This window comes from Cylas formicarius, unplaced genomic scaffold, assembly GCF_029955315.1.
Source record: "Cylas formicarius isolate icCylForm1 unplaced genomic scaffold, icCylForm1.1 PGA_scaffold_7__23_contigs__length_41026272, whole genome shotgun sequence".
NCBI lineage: Eukaryota > Metazoa > Arthropoda > Insecta > Coleoptera > Brentidae > Cylas > Cylas formicarius.
Genome location: NW_026844352.1, coordinates 32,772,837 through 32,786,370, shown reverse-complemented (window position 1 = coordinate 32,786,370; position 13,534 = coordinate 32,772,837). Strand labels below are relative to the sequence as shown.

General features: G+C 42.2%; 6 protein-coding genes across 9 annotated transcripts; 3 read left to right on the top strand and 3 right to left on the bottom strand.

Annotated features, from left to right (window-relative positions):
- Window positions 1-377: 377 nt before the first annotated feature.
- On the bottom strand, window positions 378-4,546 carry LOC132705129 (FAST kinase domain-containing protein 1, mitochondrial). Its single transcript, XM_060675561.1, has 7 exons — window positions 3,799-4,546; window positions 3,460-3,746; window positions 2,120-3,144; window positions 1,050-1,200; window positions 870-993; window positions 636-816; window positions 378-573 (listed from the first exon to the last, which is right to left on the bottom strand). The coding sequence occupies exons 1-7, from the start codon at window positions 4,544-4,546 to the stop codon at window positions 378-380; spliced, it is 2,712 nt and encodes a 903-aa protein (XP_060531544.1).
- Window positions 4,547-4,916: 370 nt separating this feature from the next.
- LOC132704684 (ADP-ribosylhydrolase ARH3-like) lies at window positions 4,917-6,096 on the top strand. Its single transcript, XM_060674855.1, has one exon. The coding sequence runs from the start codon at window positions 4,917-4,919 to the stop codon at window positions 5,967-5,969; it is 1,053 nt and encodes a 350-aa protein (XP_060530838.1). The 3' UTR covers window positions 5,970-6,096.
- A 55-nt stretch (window positions 6,097-6,151) lies between these two features.
- On the top strand, window positions 6,152-8,893 carry LOC132704683 (uncharacterized). Its single transcript, XM_060674853.1, has 4 exons — window positions 6,152-7,671; window positions 7,876-8,082; window positions 8,255-8,503; window positions 8,608-8,893. Exons 1-4 carry the CDS (start codon window positions 6,242-6,244, stop codon window positions 8,705-8,707), a joined length of 1,986 nt encoding a protein of 661 aa, XP_060530836.1. The 5' UTR covers window positions 6,152-6,241; the 3' UTR covers window positions 8,708-8,893.
- Window positions 8,894-9,259: 366 nt separating this feature from the next.
- On the bottom strand, window positions 9,260-10,612 carry LOC132704975 (protein-L-isoaspartate(D-aspartate) O-methyltransferase-like). 3 transcript variants are annotated; one of them, XM_060675341.1, is made up of 5 exons: window positions 10,475-10,612; window positions 10,304-10,415; window positions 9,995-10,250; window positions 9,654-9,864; window positions 9,260-9,606 (listed from the first exon to the last, which is right to left on the bottom strand). In XM_060675341.1, exons 2-5 carry the CDS (start codon window positions 10,407-10,409, stop codon window positions 9,445-9,447), a joined length of 735 nt encoding a protein of 244 aa, XP_060531324.1. In that variant the 5' UTR covers window positions 10,410-10,415; window positions 10,475-10,612; the 3' UTR covers window positions 9,260-9,444. The 3 variants fall into 3 exon arrangements, with proteins under 3 accessions (XP_060531324.1, XP_060531325.1, XP_060531326.1); XM_060675342.1 differs by having other exon boundaries at window positions 10,320-10,415; XM_060675343.1 differs by lacking the exon at window positions 10,475-10,612 and having other exon boundaries at window positions 9,995-10,265; window positions 10,320-10,415.
- LOC132704974 (ferritin-like) lies at window positions 10,374-11,932 on the top strand. Of its 2 annotated transcripts, XM_060675340.1 has the most exons (5): window positions 10,374-10,462; window positions 10,969-11,181; window positions 11,392-11,545; window positions 11,603-11,689; window positions 11,744-11,932. In XM_060675340.1, the coding sequence occupies exons 2-5, from the start codon at window positions 11,111-11,113 to the stop codon at window positions 11,924-11,926; spliced, it is 495 nt and encodes a 164-aa protein (XP_060531323.1). In that variant the 5' UTR covers window positions 10,374-10,462; window positions 10,969-11,110; the 3' UTR covers window positions 11,927-11,932. The 2 variants fall into 2 exon arrangements, with proteins under 2 accessions (XP_060531323.1, XP_060531322.1); XM_060675339.1 differs by lacking the exon at window positions 10,374-10,462 and having other exon boundaries at window positions 10,809-11,181.
- On the bottom strand, window positions 11,928-13,165 carry LOC132704977 (ferritin, heavy subunit). The gene is made up of 3 exons (XM_060675344.1): window positions 12,590-13,165; window positions 12,276-12,500; window positions 11,928-12,215 (listed from the first exon to the last, which is right to left on the bottom strand). The coding sequence occupies exons 1-3, from the start codon at window positions 12,695-12,697 to the stop codon at window positions 12,030-12,032; spliced, it is 519 nt and encodes a 172-aa protein (XP_060531327.1). The 5' UTR covers window positions 12,698-13,165; the 3' UTR covers window positions 11,928-12,029.
- Between the last annotated feature and the right edge of the window lie 369 nt (window positions 13,166-13,534).

The following is a 13,534-nucleotide window of genomic DNA, read 5'->3' as shown; positions in this document are numbered from 1 at the left end:
GAGCATTACTAACAAATTTTTGATAACCCTCTCTCTCGTCTCTCCTTTTGTTCTCATTTTGAACACCTTATATATCGAAAACGAAGCAAATAATTGAAGACAAAATGATTTGCCCGTCAGTTGTGTCGTCAAAAATCGGCGCCACCATGCGGAGAACAGTTACTCTGGAAGCGAGGATTAAAAATTTTTCGCGCAAAAACAATGTCATAACTTGATGTGCCATCAGCAACTTCTAAATTAAAGCTCCGTAATGCCTCACATGCAGCCTTTTTTAAGCGCGCTTGCGCGTTTGGACCATATTACACATTGTTAACGATTGCCGGATTTAGGTTCAAAAATGACTGAGAAATAAAACATTCCCATGTAAATATTTACATTTATTGGCGCACAACGTTCGTAACAAACTCTATCCGCTCGCTCGCGTAGAGCAAATTTATCCACTCATTGTACCTCACCACTTTCACTTTATAACCCAATATCTCCAGATGCCGGATCATCATTTGGTACCTGCCTTTCAGGTGGGTGTAAAACCTTGTGTAGTAACTGTCATTTACCAACAAAATCCCCAATTTCCTGAAAACAAAACAAATAGCTTAAGTCACACGCATGCGCCACGCGTGCGCGCTTCGACTTACACCGTGGCGACGTCATCAAAATTAGAAGTAGTCTCCTGCGCCCCGGTAAGATGAACGACGAAATTGACGTTATAGCCGTAAGGGGTGACGACGTTTTCCAGCATACAATTTTGACCAAAGACACCGACGATGTAATCCCTAACGTTCATGTGAAAGCGATCTTTGACGTCGTCCATTACGTCTGAAAAAGAAAACAGTGAATCTTCCCTAAGACGGAGAGAAACTTGTCTTTACTCGTTTTTTGGTGCTCCTCAATATATTTTTGATGAAACCACGGCACGTTATACTCCGGGTACTCCAAACAAATCGACCGGTTCAATTGCATCAAGATATCCCTAACCCTGTGCGGATACCTATCCTAAAATCGCGTAAGTTGATGATAGTTCTCAGTTGCACCGTTTACTCCCACCATACCCTCGAGTAGCAATTGGCCAGCTCCACGTCGAGTTTATCCAAAAATTCTACGTTAAATATCTGTTGCACCAAAGCTCGAGACACTCGGTTATAGAAGCATAGCGCAAGAGTGCTTTGCAGAAGAGCCAAGCCGCTCGAACGTTCGTGGTCTCTGAAACAATGACGTCGACGGAAACTCACCAAAAGCAATATGGCCTCGCGTTCCGTTTGTACATCATTTAAGCGAGAAATTAAAAGGAAAGCTGGGTTTCCATGTATCCGTTTTATCCATTGTAGTCATAGAGTTAAGATAGAAATAACCAATTTGAGAAGGTTCATTTGACATGCGCGTGCGCGACATTTGACAACCAACATAGCCGTTGAGAGATCGGATGTGGAATTTTTATGGCAGTACTATCTCAAAATACGCCTAGATCTCGTTAAATGTTCTGGGAAAACGAGTTAAATGTGTGAATATCGCCGTTTAGAAAGAAAATGACACAAAGGACAGAATAGTGCGTGAAATGTAAAAATGTGTGGAAAACCATTACCACTTTTTAAGATAAAAAATAAAAACATTTTCCCGCCATATTTGAGGCGCGATATCACCCTAATCGATGGCTTTTGACCCAACGTTTATATAACAAACTACCCTTTATTTTAAAGAAGGAATCACCGGCAGAGACACTGCGTATGCTGGTAATACAGAGACTTTTAATTTTTATTGCCCTACTCCCACTGAACAAATTGCTGTGAACATATGGCGTTCTCTTTCGGTGTGAAAAGGATTACACAATCCTATAATTAGTTGTTTATTTCCGTTTGCTAGGTGGATTTTGAAAATTAGATATTGGAAAAATATGTAAGTTTTTAAGTAAGGTTTCGAAAGGCTTGTAACTAGTGACACTAGTCGATTTCTCTTAATGATAATAATAATAATGAATATTTGATGTAGAACTAAAAAATTATTAACAATAAATAAACAAAGAGACATGTAAAAGGACGTTCATCACCAATACACTCGCCGTATATGTCATAAAGAACACATGGAAACGCGGCCTACTCTTCGGCGGTGCTGTTGATATTTTTACCTTAATATAATATCCGTGACCGTGTCGAAGAAGTCGTCCGGGTAGACGGGATGATAACCCAAAAAGTACGAAAGCCACAAGACTTTCTCAGCGTTGAAACCCAGAACGCTGCTTTTGTGGTGCACGACGTATTCGGTCAGCATGTTTACGACTTCGGGAATAAGAATACCCGTGGAAATGAATGTGTGATACAAGTTTTCGATGATCTTCGACGAAACGTACGGCAGTTGTTTGTACTGGAGTACCATGTCTTCAAAAACTTCGGTGCGTGTGCTGCCGCGCAAGATGCACGCCTTGATGAGGAAGTGATTGCCGTGGAAGTCGTCGAGTTTGCAATGTCTAACGGTGGCGTCGTCGAGCGCACCGCAAGTAAAGTTCAAGAAATGGCGGTTCGTTTTAGGGCTCGGGTCACGGTCTATCAAAGCGATACTTTGGGAAACCTTGAAGCAGTCGACGGGCGACAATTGAGCTTTGATGTCGTCAAACCTATGCGCCAGTTCATCCATCAAACTGTGATGCCTGACGTTCGCCAGCGCGAAGCCATACAAGGAAAAAAACTTTCGGGGATACAAAGTGATTGTGTCGCTTTTCACCGCGTCTTTTATGTGTTTAATCACATGATGTTCAAAGTCATAGTGACGATAACTGCTAACGTCTGTATTAAATGTCATGTAGCTTTCTGCCGCGTTTATCAAAGTGTCTGGATCATTATCAGAGATTACCAAATGTAGCATTTTGTCCCAATACTGTTGGCATAACTGTCGATCTGAGATTTTCAAATACAGGAATATTTTCTTGAGCCGTTCGAGGTTGAAGTAGTCGCGGCACACGGCCAGGTACTTGCTAACGTCTTTTTTAAACTGGTGTCTGTGAAGGGGTGAGCAAAAATATATTAGCGATGAAAATAGCGCCAGTCTCACGCTCGTGTGATGATAGGGTGACTCATCCAGCTCCTGCATTCGCCGAGCCGCACATCTCTGAAGGTCATTTAGCAGTTCATTCGGTTCTTGGTTTTTGAAGAATACCTATGATAGATTTCTATACTGGACTATGTAAAGGTTATGGTGTGCCGTTTATAAATGAAAGTCTGTTCGGATTTCGTTTACGCCAGAATTACCACTAAAACGAACAACGTCGCACCAAATAAAGAAGGAATCCTGAAAATTCTTAAGATCGTGATGTAAATGAATTATTTACTAGTCAACTACTAGCCAGTTTACAGTCAACACTGTTAAAGTTACTTTAAGCTTTATATAGGTATCAATCTTACCATTTTTTTTTAGGTTATGTTGTTATGATCTAAAGATTCAACGAAATCTGAATTGACTTCCGCAACTTACAGTGTACAGAATTACCACTTCTTTAGCCTTCAGTGAATTCAAATGTGGTTTCATTAGCAGCACACATTTGGCAAGTAGGGGCAGGTTTTTGTGCCGCCATCGAGGGTAATTTAGAAAAAGTACAATTTTTAGGAGCGCTTCGCAATCTGTGTTTGAAATATTATTCTGTCCAACAAAACATTCAACCTTGTCTTTAAATATTTGCAAGTCTCGTTCTCCCACGCAATAGCTAATTTTGTTTAAACAAACTGCCACACTTTTCAGATCGCCGAGACTCTCGCAACTTCCTAGAATCAATTTACCTCAAATATTTTGACATGAAGTACAACTAAATCTCACCAATTGCATTTATCACTTTTGGGATGAGATTACGGGTGATGTAGAAAGGTCTCTCATTGGATTCGAGAAAAACAACTTTAAACAGGTTTTCCGTCAGCTCTAGGGAAAATTCGCGCTCCGCGCGTTGTCTAATCTCCTCGCTGACACCATCCATAACGTCGTCCCACACGCGAAGCCCCATTTTGCTTAGAAATACGAAGGTAGGGCCCAAAAGCGCAGAGTCATAATTCGGCAGCAGTTTTTTTAACACCCCTAATAGCTTTGCGAACTCATCTTTTTCGCGCAATATCCGCAAGAAGTGAATTCTTCCACTTTCGTTACCATGATCGCAGACTTGACAAAATAAAGTCTGCAAATCGTATAATACGAGCACGATACGGGTGACGTGTTTGTCGGTTAGCTTGTCGCCGTGGATCGCAATGAAAGAAAGCACGTTTTCGACCGACGCGCATTCGCTTATCGCAGTCAGTAAGGAATCGTTGCGGTTGGTAAAAAGTGAAAACCGCACCTGATTCGATTCATCCAAATCGCCGATTTCTAATTCTTCCACTGCCTTGAACTCATCATATTCCGAGAATATGCGTTTCACGCAGTTTCGATTAACATGCAATGTTCTGCGTTGAGTTTTTGTGCGCACCGGCGGAATTACTTGAACTAGATCCCATCCACGCTTACCACAGAATAAATGTCTTTTAAACGCGAAACTCAGTCCACCGAGAAAGTATTTATTTCCCACCGACAAACACATTACGCGAGTTAAGCATTCTTTGTGAATTTGTTTAGTGTTTTAGGTTAAGTTTTGTTTGGTTGTGTATAAATTTTCTTCATCTTTTAACATTGCCGCAAAGTAATAGGGCACGCACAGAACATAAATCTTATTTGTCATTTTTTTTTCTGCCCTGTGCCATAATCCGTCGGTTTCCGATGGGGAAAAGGATAACCACAAGAAATTTTTTAGATAACAGCAACGTGGGAAAGTCCGTGCGGGAGCAACAATGCATTGCAAAGTTTTGGCAGTTAATGCTAAAATCGTGCAGTTACGCTTAAGAACTCAAAGTTTTGCTTCAACAATTGTACAGGTTAAGATCGCTTAGGGAGTATATTCTTTGAAAAACAATATGATGGCATCATTAAAAAGTAAGTTTAGAGGTGCGATGTGCGGTTCCCTTCTTGGCGACGTTTTTGGGTCGCCTTTCGAGGGGTTTTCCCTGATGGACAAACCCACGGTGCAAAAATATTTCGATAAATGCGAAGACCCAAACTGCAAAACAACACATGGCTTCTATTACACCGACGATACTGCAATGATGAAGTCAGTAGCCAAGTTTTTAATAGACAAGGAAGATCTAGATTTTAAGTACCTAGCGCAGTTGTTTGTTACTGAATTCTTTGCCGACCCAGATCGAAAATATGGAGCTAACGTTCGTGAGGTTTTTAAAGAACTACGCGACACAAATTACGAAGACCTTTATGGGCCCGCCAAACGACAATTTTCTGGTTCGGGATCCTATGGTAATGGCGGCGCGATGCGCATTGCCCCCATAGCGTTGTTTTTCCATGACAAATATGACCAGATGATAGAAGTAGCGAGACGTTCAACTGGGATTACACACGGCAACGTCTTAGGCTTAAACGGAGCACTGTTACAGTGTATTGCGGTTCGTCAAAGCCTCCTAACCAATCCCAATAATAAAATCAATTCAAAGGTGTTCTGCAGCCAGCTACGTGAAAAAATTAAACCCATTGAAGATGGATGCAAAGAAACGGATCCGGAGCACGCAACCGCATACCAAGATAAGTTAAACGTGATTGAGCAGCTGCTGAAAAAAAGATATTCCGCGGAATTAGATGCACAGGTTATTTCACTTTTGGGACATGGTATAAGCGCCTATGAATCGGTTCCGACCGCCATTTATTGTTTCTTGCGGGCACAGAATAGCATTCCTGGCATTGACACGGACAATAAGGCAAGGAGGGCGATTCAGTATGCCATAAGTTTAGGGGGGGATACTGACACGATAGGGTGTATGACGGGCGCGATAGTGGGTGCTTATTTGGGACACGAAGGATTTAACGAACGATTGCTGAAGAGGTGTGAAGATTACTCTCAAATAGTTCGAATGGCTGACGATTTGTTCAACAAAAGAGAGAACTCAAAATCGGACCAGTAATTGTATGGTTCAGCTGAAATAAATTTATGCTTTTTATTTTTTTGTTTAACGTAAACATACTAAGCATATAGATACTTAACTTCTGTAGTCTGTACTTTGGTAGAAATAAATAAGAAAGCAATTAAAACGCCGGTCATTGGACGAATTCCCTCCATTAAATTTCCCTACGAAAATGACATTTCGGAACTATGGTGTTGTCATTCTGAGAATTTGTCAGAAGGTTTGTGTGTGGTGCTGTGATTACGCAGATTTTCATCAAAAGCGTTCGTAAAATGAAATCCTCGATCGATTGCGAAGCGATCGAGACGCGAGACGCGGAAGACCGCGAGGAAGGCGAGATTGTCGACGACGATCTGGAAGATATATCGGACAATTCAATAATCTCGACCACCCCGTGCAATGGTAAGTCCCTTTCTTCTACCGATCGTTTACCCGCCATATCTTTAAGCAGCGTTACCGAGGAGTCGTCGCTGCAACCGCGCCGAAGAAGAAAACGCTGCGCGCATCGTAAAGACTCGAAGCATTCGCGCAAAAAAAGACGAATTCGAAAAAAGTCCTCAGATTCGGAGGACGAGGAGGCGATAGACAAGTCGCTACAGTTTCAGTTAAAAGCAGCCGTGTGCGTAGATGCGAAAATCTCACGCAGAAACAGCTTACAGACGAGACTGAAAGCGATGACAAAGAGCACTGAAACAGCTGATGAAAAAATCGAAAACATAAACCTTGTCAGTTCGGAGGCGGAAGAACCAAATGATGAAGACGCGGAAATTGATAATGAACTCATGCAGTTGCGTTTAGAAGCGTTACAGACTGCTATTTATAACAAATATAAAGACAAAAAGAGGAAAAACAACGGCGACAATAGCGATGAGACTAATAAGGAGAACAGTGGTGGTAACGGTGCTGAGGCAGTGAAGCAGCCCGAAAATACGCCACCTTCGCCCGACGAGGATGAGGATATCCTGCGGGCGTTGCTTTTGGCATCAATGTCAAAAAAGATTACCAACAAAATTGATGTCGTTTCCGAGAAGACGGCCCCGAAGCTTTACGCGGCCCCGAATTATAAACTGAACCACCTTAAAAGCAAACCTATGATGGCGCCGAAATTTCCTCAGGTGCGGCCGCTCATTATCGACCTTAACGACGACTCGGACACGGAAGATGATCTCGTTTCAGACAAAATCGAAACCGTAGACAAAGTGATTGAAAATACCGTTGAGAAATTTCTGAAGGAGCAACGTGAAAAGGTGGAAACGGAAAATAATGACAAGGCGCTTGTTAAAGTGTTGAATCCGCCTAAAAAGGCCGTTACAAACGTTTACGCGTCTAGTAGGATGATGGCGCCTCGCAGAACAAGCCTCAAAGTGGTCAATAGGAAGTTCGTGACACCACCTAAACCGAAAAAAACGGCACTATTTAATAAATCGACGCTCAACCTATTGCCGGAAGACAAACGCAGGGAGTATGAGAAGTTGCAACTGCTGCTGACTCTCAAAAAGGCCGAACGCAGACCTAGGGTCAGGAGACTGTCCCAGAGGGTGTCGGAGAGTGGCGCGAAGAACAAACCTGCAAGACCGAAGGTCGACCAAACATCAGGATTCCCCAAGACCGGGACGTCCACAAAAGAGGATGTGAAAAAGTCGAACCCGCTGCAGCTGCTACAGGGCGCACTAAAGGAGATGCAGTACAGGAAGAACGGGAGGTATGGCACATGTTAACTACTTTGGGGTCGAATTTTTTTGTTCGACCTGGACACATTTAAACTACTCTTAGACCGTTTTTTTTTTTAAACTAATTATGTCGATGTTTTTCGAAAATTAGTTGTGCACATATAAACTACCCTTGCCGTTTGATCTCGTTTTGCATCGCTGTAAGTTTGAACTACTGTAACGTTGCGCCTGCTAAGCTTGCAGATCCACGCCCGTTACGGCGGCCTAAGGCCGCTGATAAAAAAAATCGACCAGCTTGGAAAGGAGGAGAAACAGTGGAACCAACAAATCAAGCGGTTGCTCGAGGAGTTGGCGGAGGCAAGGAAGAAGCAGCAGGCCGCGCAGGCGAATATGTCCAACGCGATAAAGCGGCTGGTGCAGTGGAAGGGAAAAATCGATCGGAGGTTAGTGGTATGGGCACGTGCGCAGTCTTAGTAATGGCAAAACATTATGTAATCATTTGATTAAAAATGTAATTAATGCGTTAAGCAATTGATTTGGTTGCTGCTAATTTTGACGAAGTTCTTACAAGTTTAAAAAATTGTCTCATTAATTGATTGTCGTTCTATTTATCAGCGCTAAAGCGCCAGCTACGTCAACGCCGGTTAAAAAGGACCTACCGCCGCCGCCTCAACTGGTTATCCTTCCTACTAAGCCGCCCAGTAATAAAGAACGGCGGGAACATAGTAGTCCTACGACTGATATCGAAATAAACTCAGGAGACCCAAACGATATCGACAGGATCATATCAAAGGCAAAGCTTCCGCCAGTAGCTCACGTCTCAGAGAAAATAAAGTACGTGTCACCTTTGGATCCAGTGAAAAGGTAATTAGCGATTTTGTTTTGTGGTATTTTATTTGTAAGTGACTGCCTGTAAAGGTATCCCCTAACCAGTTAAAACTTGTGTGTGCGCCAAGAGTTAATTTTAGGTCGGAACTGAGCGACCCTTTTTCCATTATGTGCCCGTTCGAGGTGGATGGTACTTGTAAGGATCCAGACTGTACATACCAGCATTTCATCCCGAAGTGACATTTACTCAATAATTGTGATTTATTTTTCGTGCCAGGGTACTTTATATACCACTTTACCAATTATAAGGTTATATTATAACAGTTGAGATATATTTTATCTACTCTTACCGCGTGTAGCGAGATCTGCAGTACAAACCGATCCCCCTGCCCCTCGGCTTTTTTTTTCTTTGTAATTTACAACCAAAGCGATTATTTTGTTATTTATTTAATAAAATGGTCTTTATATTGTTATTAGTTTGATTTTTTTTTCTGTGACGGTTTGTCCCGCCCGTACACTTGATCTACTGCGATAAAAGCGGGGCGCGTAGTGGATTGAGAACATACTGACTGGGGATTTTTATAAATGATGTTTTCATGAACGTTGGACCAGGATCGCTCCTGGTTCAATTGAACTTTTCAGTGGCAAAGCAATTAAAGACAAATAGTTGGTAAATACATTTGAACGATGTAATAACGTGAATTGTGCCCTACGTCACTACTACAATTACAAAGACGCAAACCAACTGAGGTCTGAACCGCTATATTTATTTCAGGTGTTTTTGAAAAAACATTTTATAATGATTTTTTTTATTTAGCTACATTGCCAAGGAAAATAATATCGACACCAAAATTTAGCCTAGCACAGAGTGGAGCGCTGAAAACTTAAATAGTTAAATTAAATATTTACATAATATACAGGTACATGTAACCGAGAAGCAACAACGATAGAAGAAAAAACATCGTTATCAGTAAAGGTCAATAGGTACGAGGCCACTGGTGATCTTTGTCGGTCAAAGGTACATACACCACGCCCATAAGCACCTTGCGAGTAATCGTACCATCCTCATTCTTGTCTATTTGCTCCAGCTGTTGGTCCCCACCAACTGGACCCACGGGCACTATTAACCGGCCTCCAACCTATGGTTACAACTTAAATCTGCGAAAGGAACATACAGATATTATACCTTCAACTGATCGATAAGTGCTTGGGGCAAGGTGGCAGCCGCAGCACCCACGTGAATTGCGTCATATGGTGCAAATTCGGGGTAACCTTGCCTTCCGTCCCCAACCACAAGCCTCACTTGTCCCGACTCCAACAAATCTGCATTGCCTTTGTTCATGTTTTGCACTGACGTTTCGACCAACTCCGGTATGTGGTCCACGCCGACAGCAATACTGAAACGACAAAACAACGAGGATGGGGTGTATAAATAAAACCGACAAAACTTATTTTTGTTTTATGTAAATAATATCGACCATTGACAGTGATAAGCGACAGGCAACAACAAATCTGCCTCTACCTTACCCTTTATTACCCATAAGCTTGGCCATACAAGCCGTGAGATAACCACTACCAGAACCAACGTCGAGCGCACGAGTGCCATTTTCCAGCTGATCCCTTAGTAGTTCTAAAGCGTGGGCATGCATATGGGGAGCACTTATTGTCACCCCGAAACCTATGCTCTGCGGGGCGTCCATGAAGGGATTGTTTTTCGAATAATGACTACGATCGACCGCGAGCATCGCGTTCTCAACAGTATCGCTTTTTATAATACCGTTAGCTGAAAACGCAAGGCCTTAAAAATAAAGTTCGGCTTTTACACGAGTCACAGACCACGCAGGTTCCTAACCATTTCTAAATTAGAGCGGCCGTGCGATCTCCAAGCCATTTCAAAGACCGGGAGCGAACATGCAAGTGAAATAAAGATGGCCTTATTCATCCAAACCTGAAATTTACGACATTCGATTGGGATTAATATGATAACTTAATTAGGTGAGTACTTACAAGGTGGGTACGTTGAAACCGCCTTTCGTTATGAAGCCGACGTCTTAAATCGTGTACCGCAACCGAAAAACCAAATAATAATTTGGACTGCTGCCATAAAAATCGTCAAATTTTCGTTACAAGCATTTACAGGTTACACTAACCATAGAACAAAAATTTAATCAAAATCAGTAAGTTAACGCCTTCTGTGATTATACCATGTTCTAGGCAGCTGGATTCGCGCTTGTGTCCCATTCGTGACGTCACGCATTTTCTCTTGACTCACTCACGACCTTCGAAGCTTGAAAAACATGTTAAATTAGACATTTGTAGGTTAACGCAAAGACGTCTTGTCAATTCAAAATATTTTTAATCATGTTTAGGTCTAGATTTTGCAAAAGCTTTACGTTTATAGTCAACGGTTTACCAAAAGTAGCTCAATTTTCCAAACGCAGCTCCGCTCGTTGCGATGTCAGTACATACGAAAGCCTAGTCAATCAAAATAAACCTTGCAGTTCGCCCGATAAACCGAATAAGCAGCCTCCCGGGAAGTCACCCGAATGTTTATCTGGCAGACACGGTTTCCATAATGACACAGAGAATTCTTTAAACGACCAAATAGCAGCAGAATTTCAGGCCTGCTTCACGTATTTGTCCATGGCTTGTTATTACGGAAAAACCGAGGTATCACTGCCGGGATGTCAGGGTTTTTTCATGACGATGCACAGGTAATTGTGTACGCATAACTAGTTCGTCGATAATATTAAACAGATTTTGCGTATATATTGCGCAACCAAGGAAATTAAATAATTTTTCGGATTTGATAACATGTTAACATTGTTAACATGAAATTTACGGTGATTCACCCACCATTCAAAAGTTTGACATTAACGCGGTCTAAGAAATGGTAACTTAAGAAAGTGTTTCGAATTGTTTAGACATGAGCATGAACACGGTATCACATTAATGAACTATATACTAATGAGAGGCGGTACCGTTCGTGTTCCAAACATTTCCGTGGATAGTCAGAGCTGGAACGACGTGAGGAAAGCTCTCGGCGCGGCTTTGGAATTAGAATGCTACGTAAAAGAGGTATTTCGCGGTTTCGAACCATCGTAATGAATTTTTTTTATACTTGTCTTGTCTTAGAAATTAACGGAGGTCGTGGGGATTGCAGAACGCCACAAGGATTTTCATCTGGTCGAGTTTATTTCTCAAGACTTCTTGCGAGAACAGGTGTAGATATGTCGCACATTTAAATGGCCATTTCTATTCAAGTTTATGTTTAAGAACGAATCGATATGCACATTGGCAAGACTGCTAGCGCGTTCGAAGTCGATGATTGACACGAGCGTCGGCGAATACTTATTCGATCGCCTTTTATTCGAATCGTTCGTCGTGAATTCGAAAGAAAATCTAATGTATCTGAGAATGCTGAAACGACAAAACAGCGAGGACGGGGTGTATAAATAAAACCGACAAAACTGATTTCTGTTTTATGTAAATAATATCGATAATTGACAGTGATATAATTTAATAATTATACAAATAATTACGAAGCGCAAGGGCGTGCGAATCAATCGCTTAATTTCTGATCGAACATAAACACGCCGAGTCCCTCGCCGACCCTTTTCAAGTTAGTGACGTTGTCGCCGATCTCTTTGATGGCGTCTACCTGTTCTTGGAGGAAGTGGGTTTCGAGGAAATCGCACAAATTCGGGTCTTTGTGGTCTGATGCGATGCCGTGCAGCCCTAGCAAACTCTAGAAACAGTTGAAATCAAAACTATCCAACCCCCCCTTATACCTGTAACTGAGACTGACCAAGTTAACATTTCGTTCGAGCTCGAGCGCCGCCTCCATTGCCTCCTGCGCCGTACCCCAGTTCTGCTTCTCAGGCGCCCCTATCTCCGTCAAAATTATAGTACCGCCGCGCTTGTTTAAGTACTCGAGGAGCTTGTACGCGTGCTCGCGTTCTTCCTCGGATGCTTCCTTGAAGTATTTGTAGTGGCCGAGGAGAGCTACGTCGTCCCTATGGAAATAGTAAGCCTGGAAAAGCAATCGCGGTCTCAGACTATCGCTCAGACATAGATTAGAAAACATAAATGTTACACATTTCATTCAACTAAGTGGCTCACCATGGAAAGGTATGTGTAGCTCGCGTACAACTCCAGGTTGATTTGCTTGTTGATGGCGTCCTCGCATTCCTGATGGAAATTTTGTCGGACTTGTGACACTCGCGACATGTTTCGTGTATGATAACAAACCGTGAGCTGAATCAGCTGAACAAATCGATCGGCAGCGTTTGCGCGGATGCAGAATATGCAGCGCCGGCACCGCGGCGTTCGTTTTACGTACGTGCGGAACTTGGAGGGGATGCCGTAATTACAACCGATATGGCCCGGCCTATATACAGGGCGTCTCCCGCATTTTTGCCCTTTTGTTAACTTTAAACTCCTACATCTTGACAGCCGAAATATGTCTCGATGTGGAGATAATTGTATACCTAATCTTACCTTCTGACAATATGACGAAAATACTGGCGAATTGAGTATTTCCTTTTAGAATGCTTTCTATGACTTTATACGTTGTCATAGGTTGTTTCGTGTAGAGGGTCATTTTCAATTAATTTTTTTTTAATTTTAATTTGTTATCCCCAAAAGTGACTTCCGGCAACAGTGATTAACCGGGTTAATTTTGGTTCCCGTCATTGTCAGGAGAGTTTTTGGGGGATTTAAAAAAACATATGCAATCGAAAACAGTAACATTATTATTATTATTATTATTATCCGCGCCCGTATAGTATTTTATAAAAACATAAACAATCAATTAGCTTTACTTGCGATTATATTTTCCACGGTTAACGTTGCGCAATAGTTATCACTCGCTGACTAACGACAACAATGTTGTGTGCAGTTGTGCACACCGCTTAAAAACTATTAATATATCAATCACACAGGCCAGCAGCGATGCCAAGTGGTCGTGTGCAGCGATCCCCGATAGTGTTGTTGTTATACAGGACGTCCACCAAATCCACTTGCTCCCAACAGTACAACAACTAGTTCGTCGATAATAATAAACAG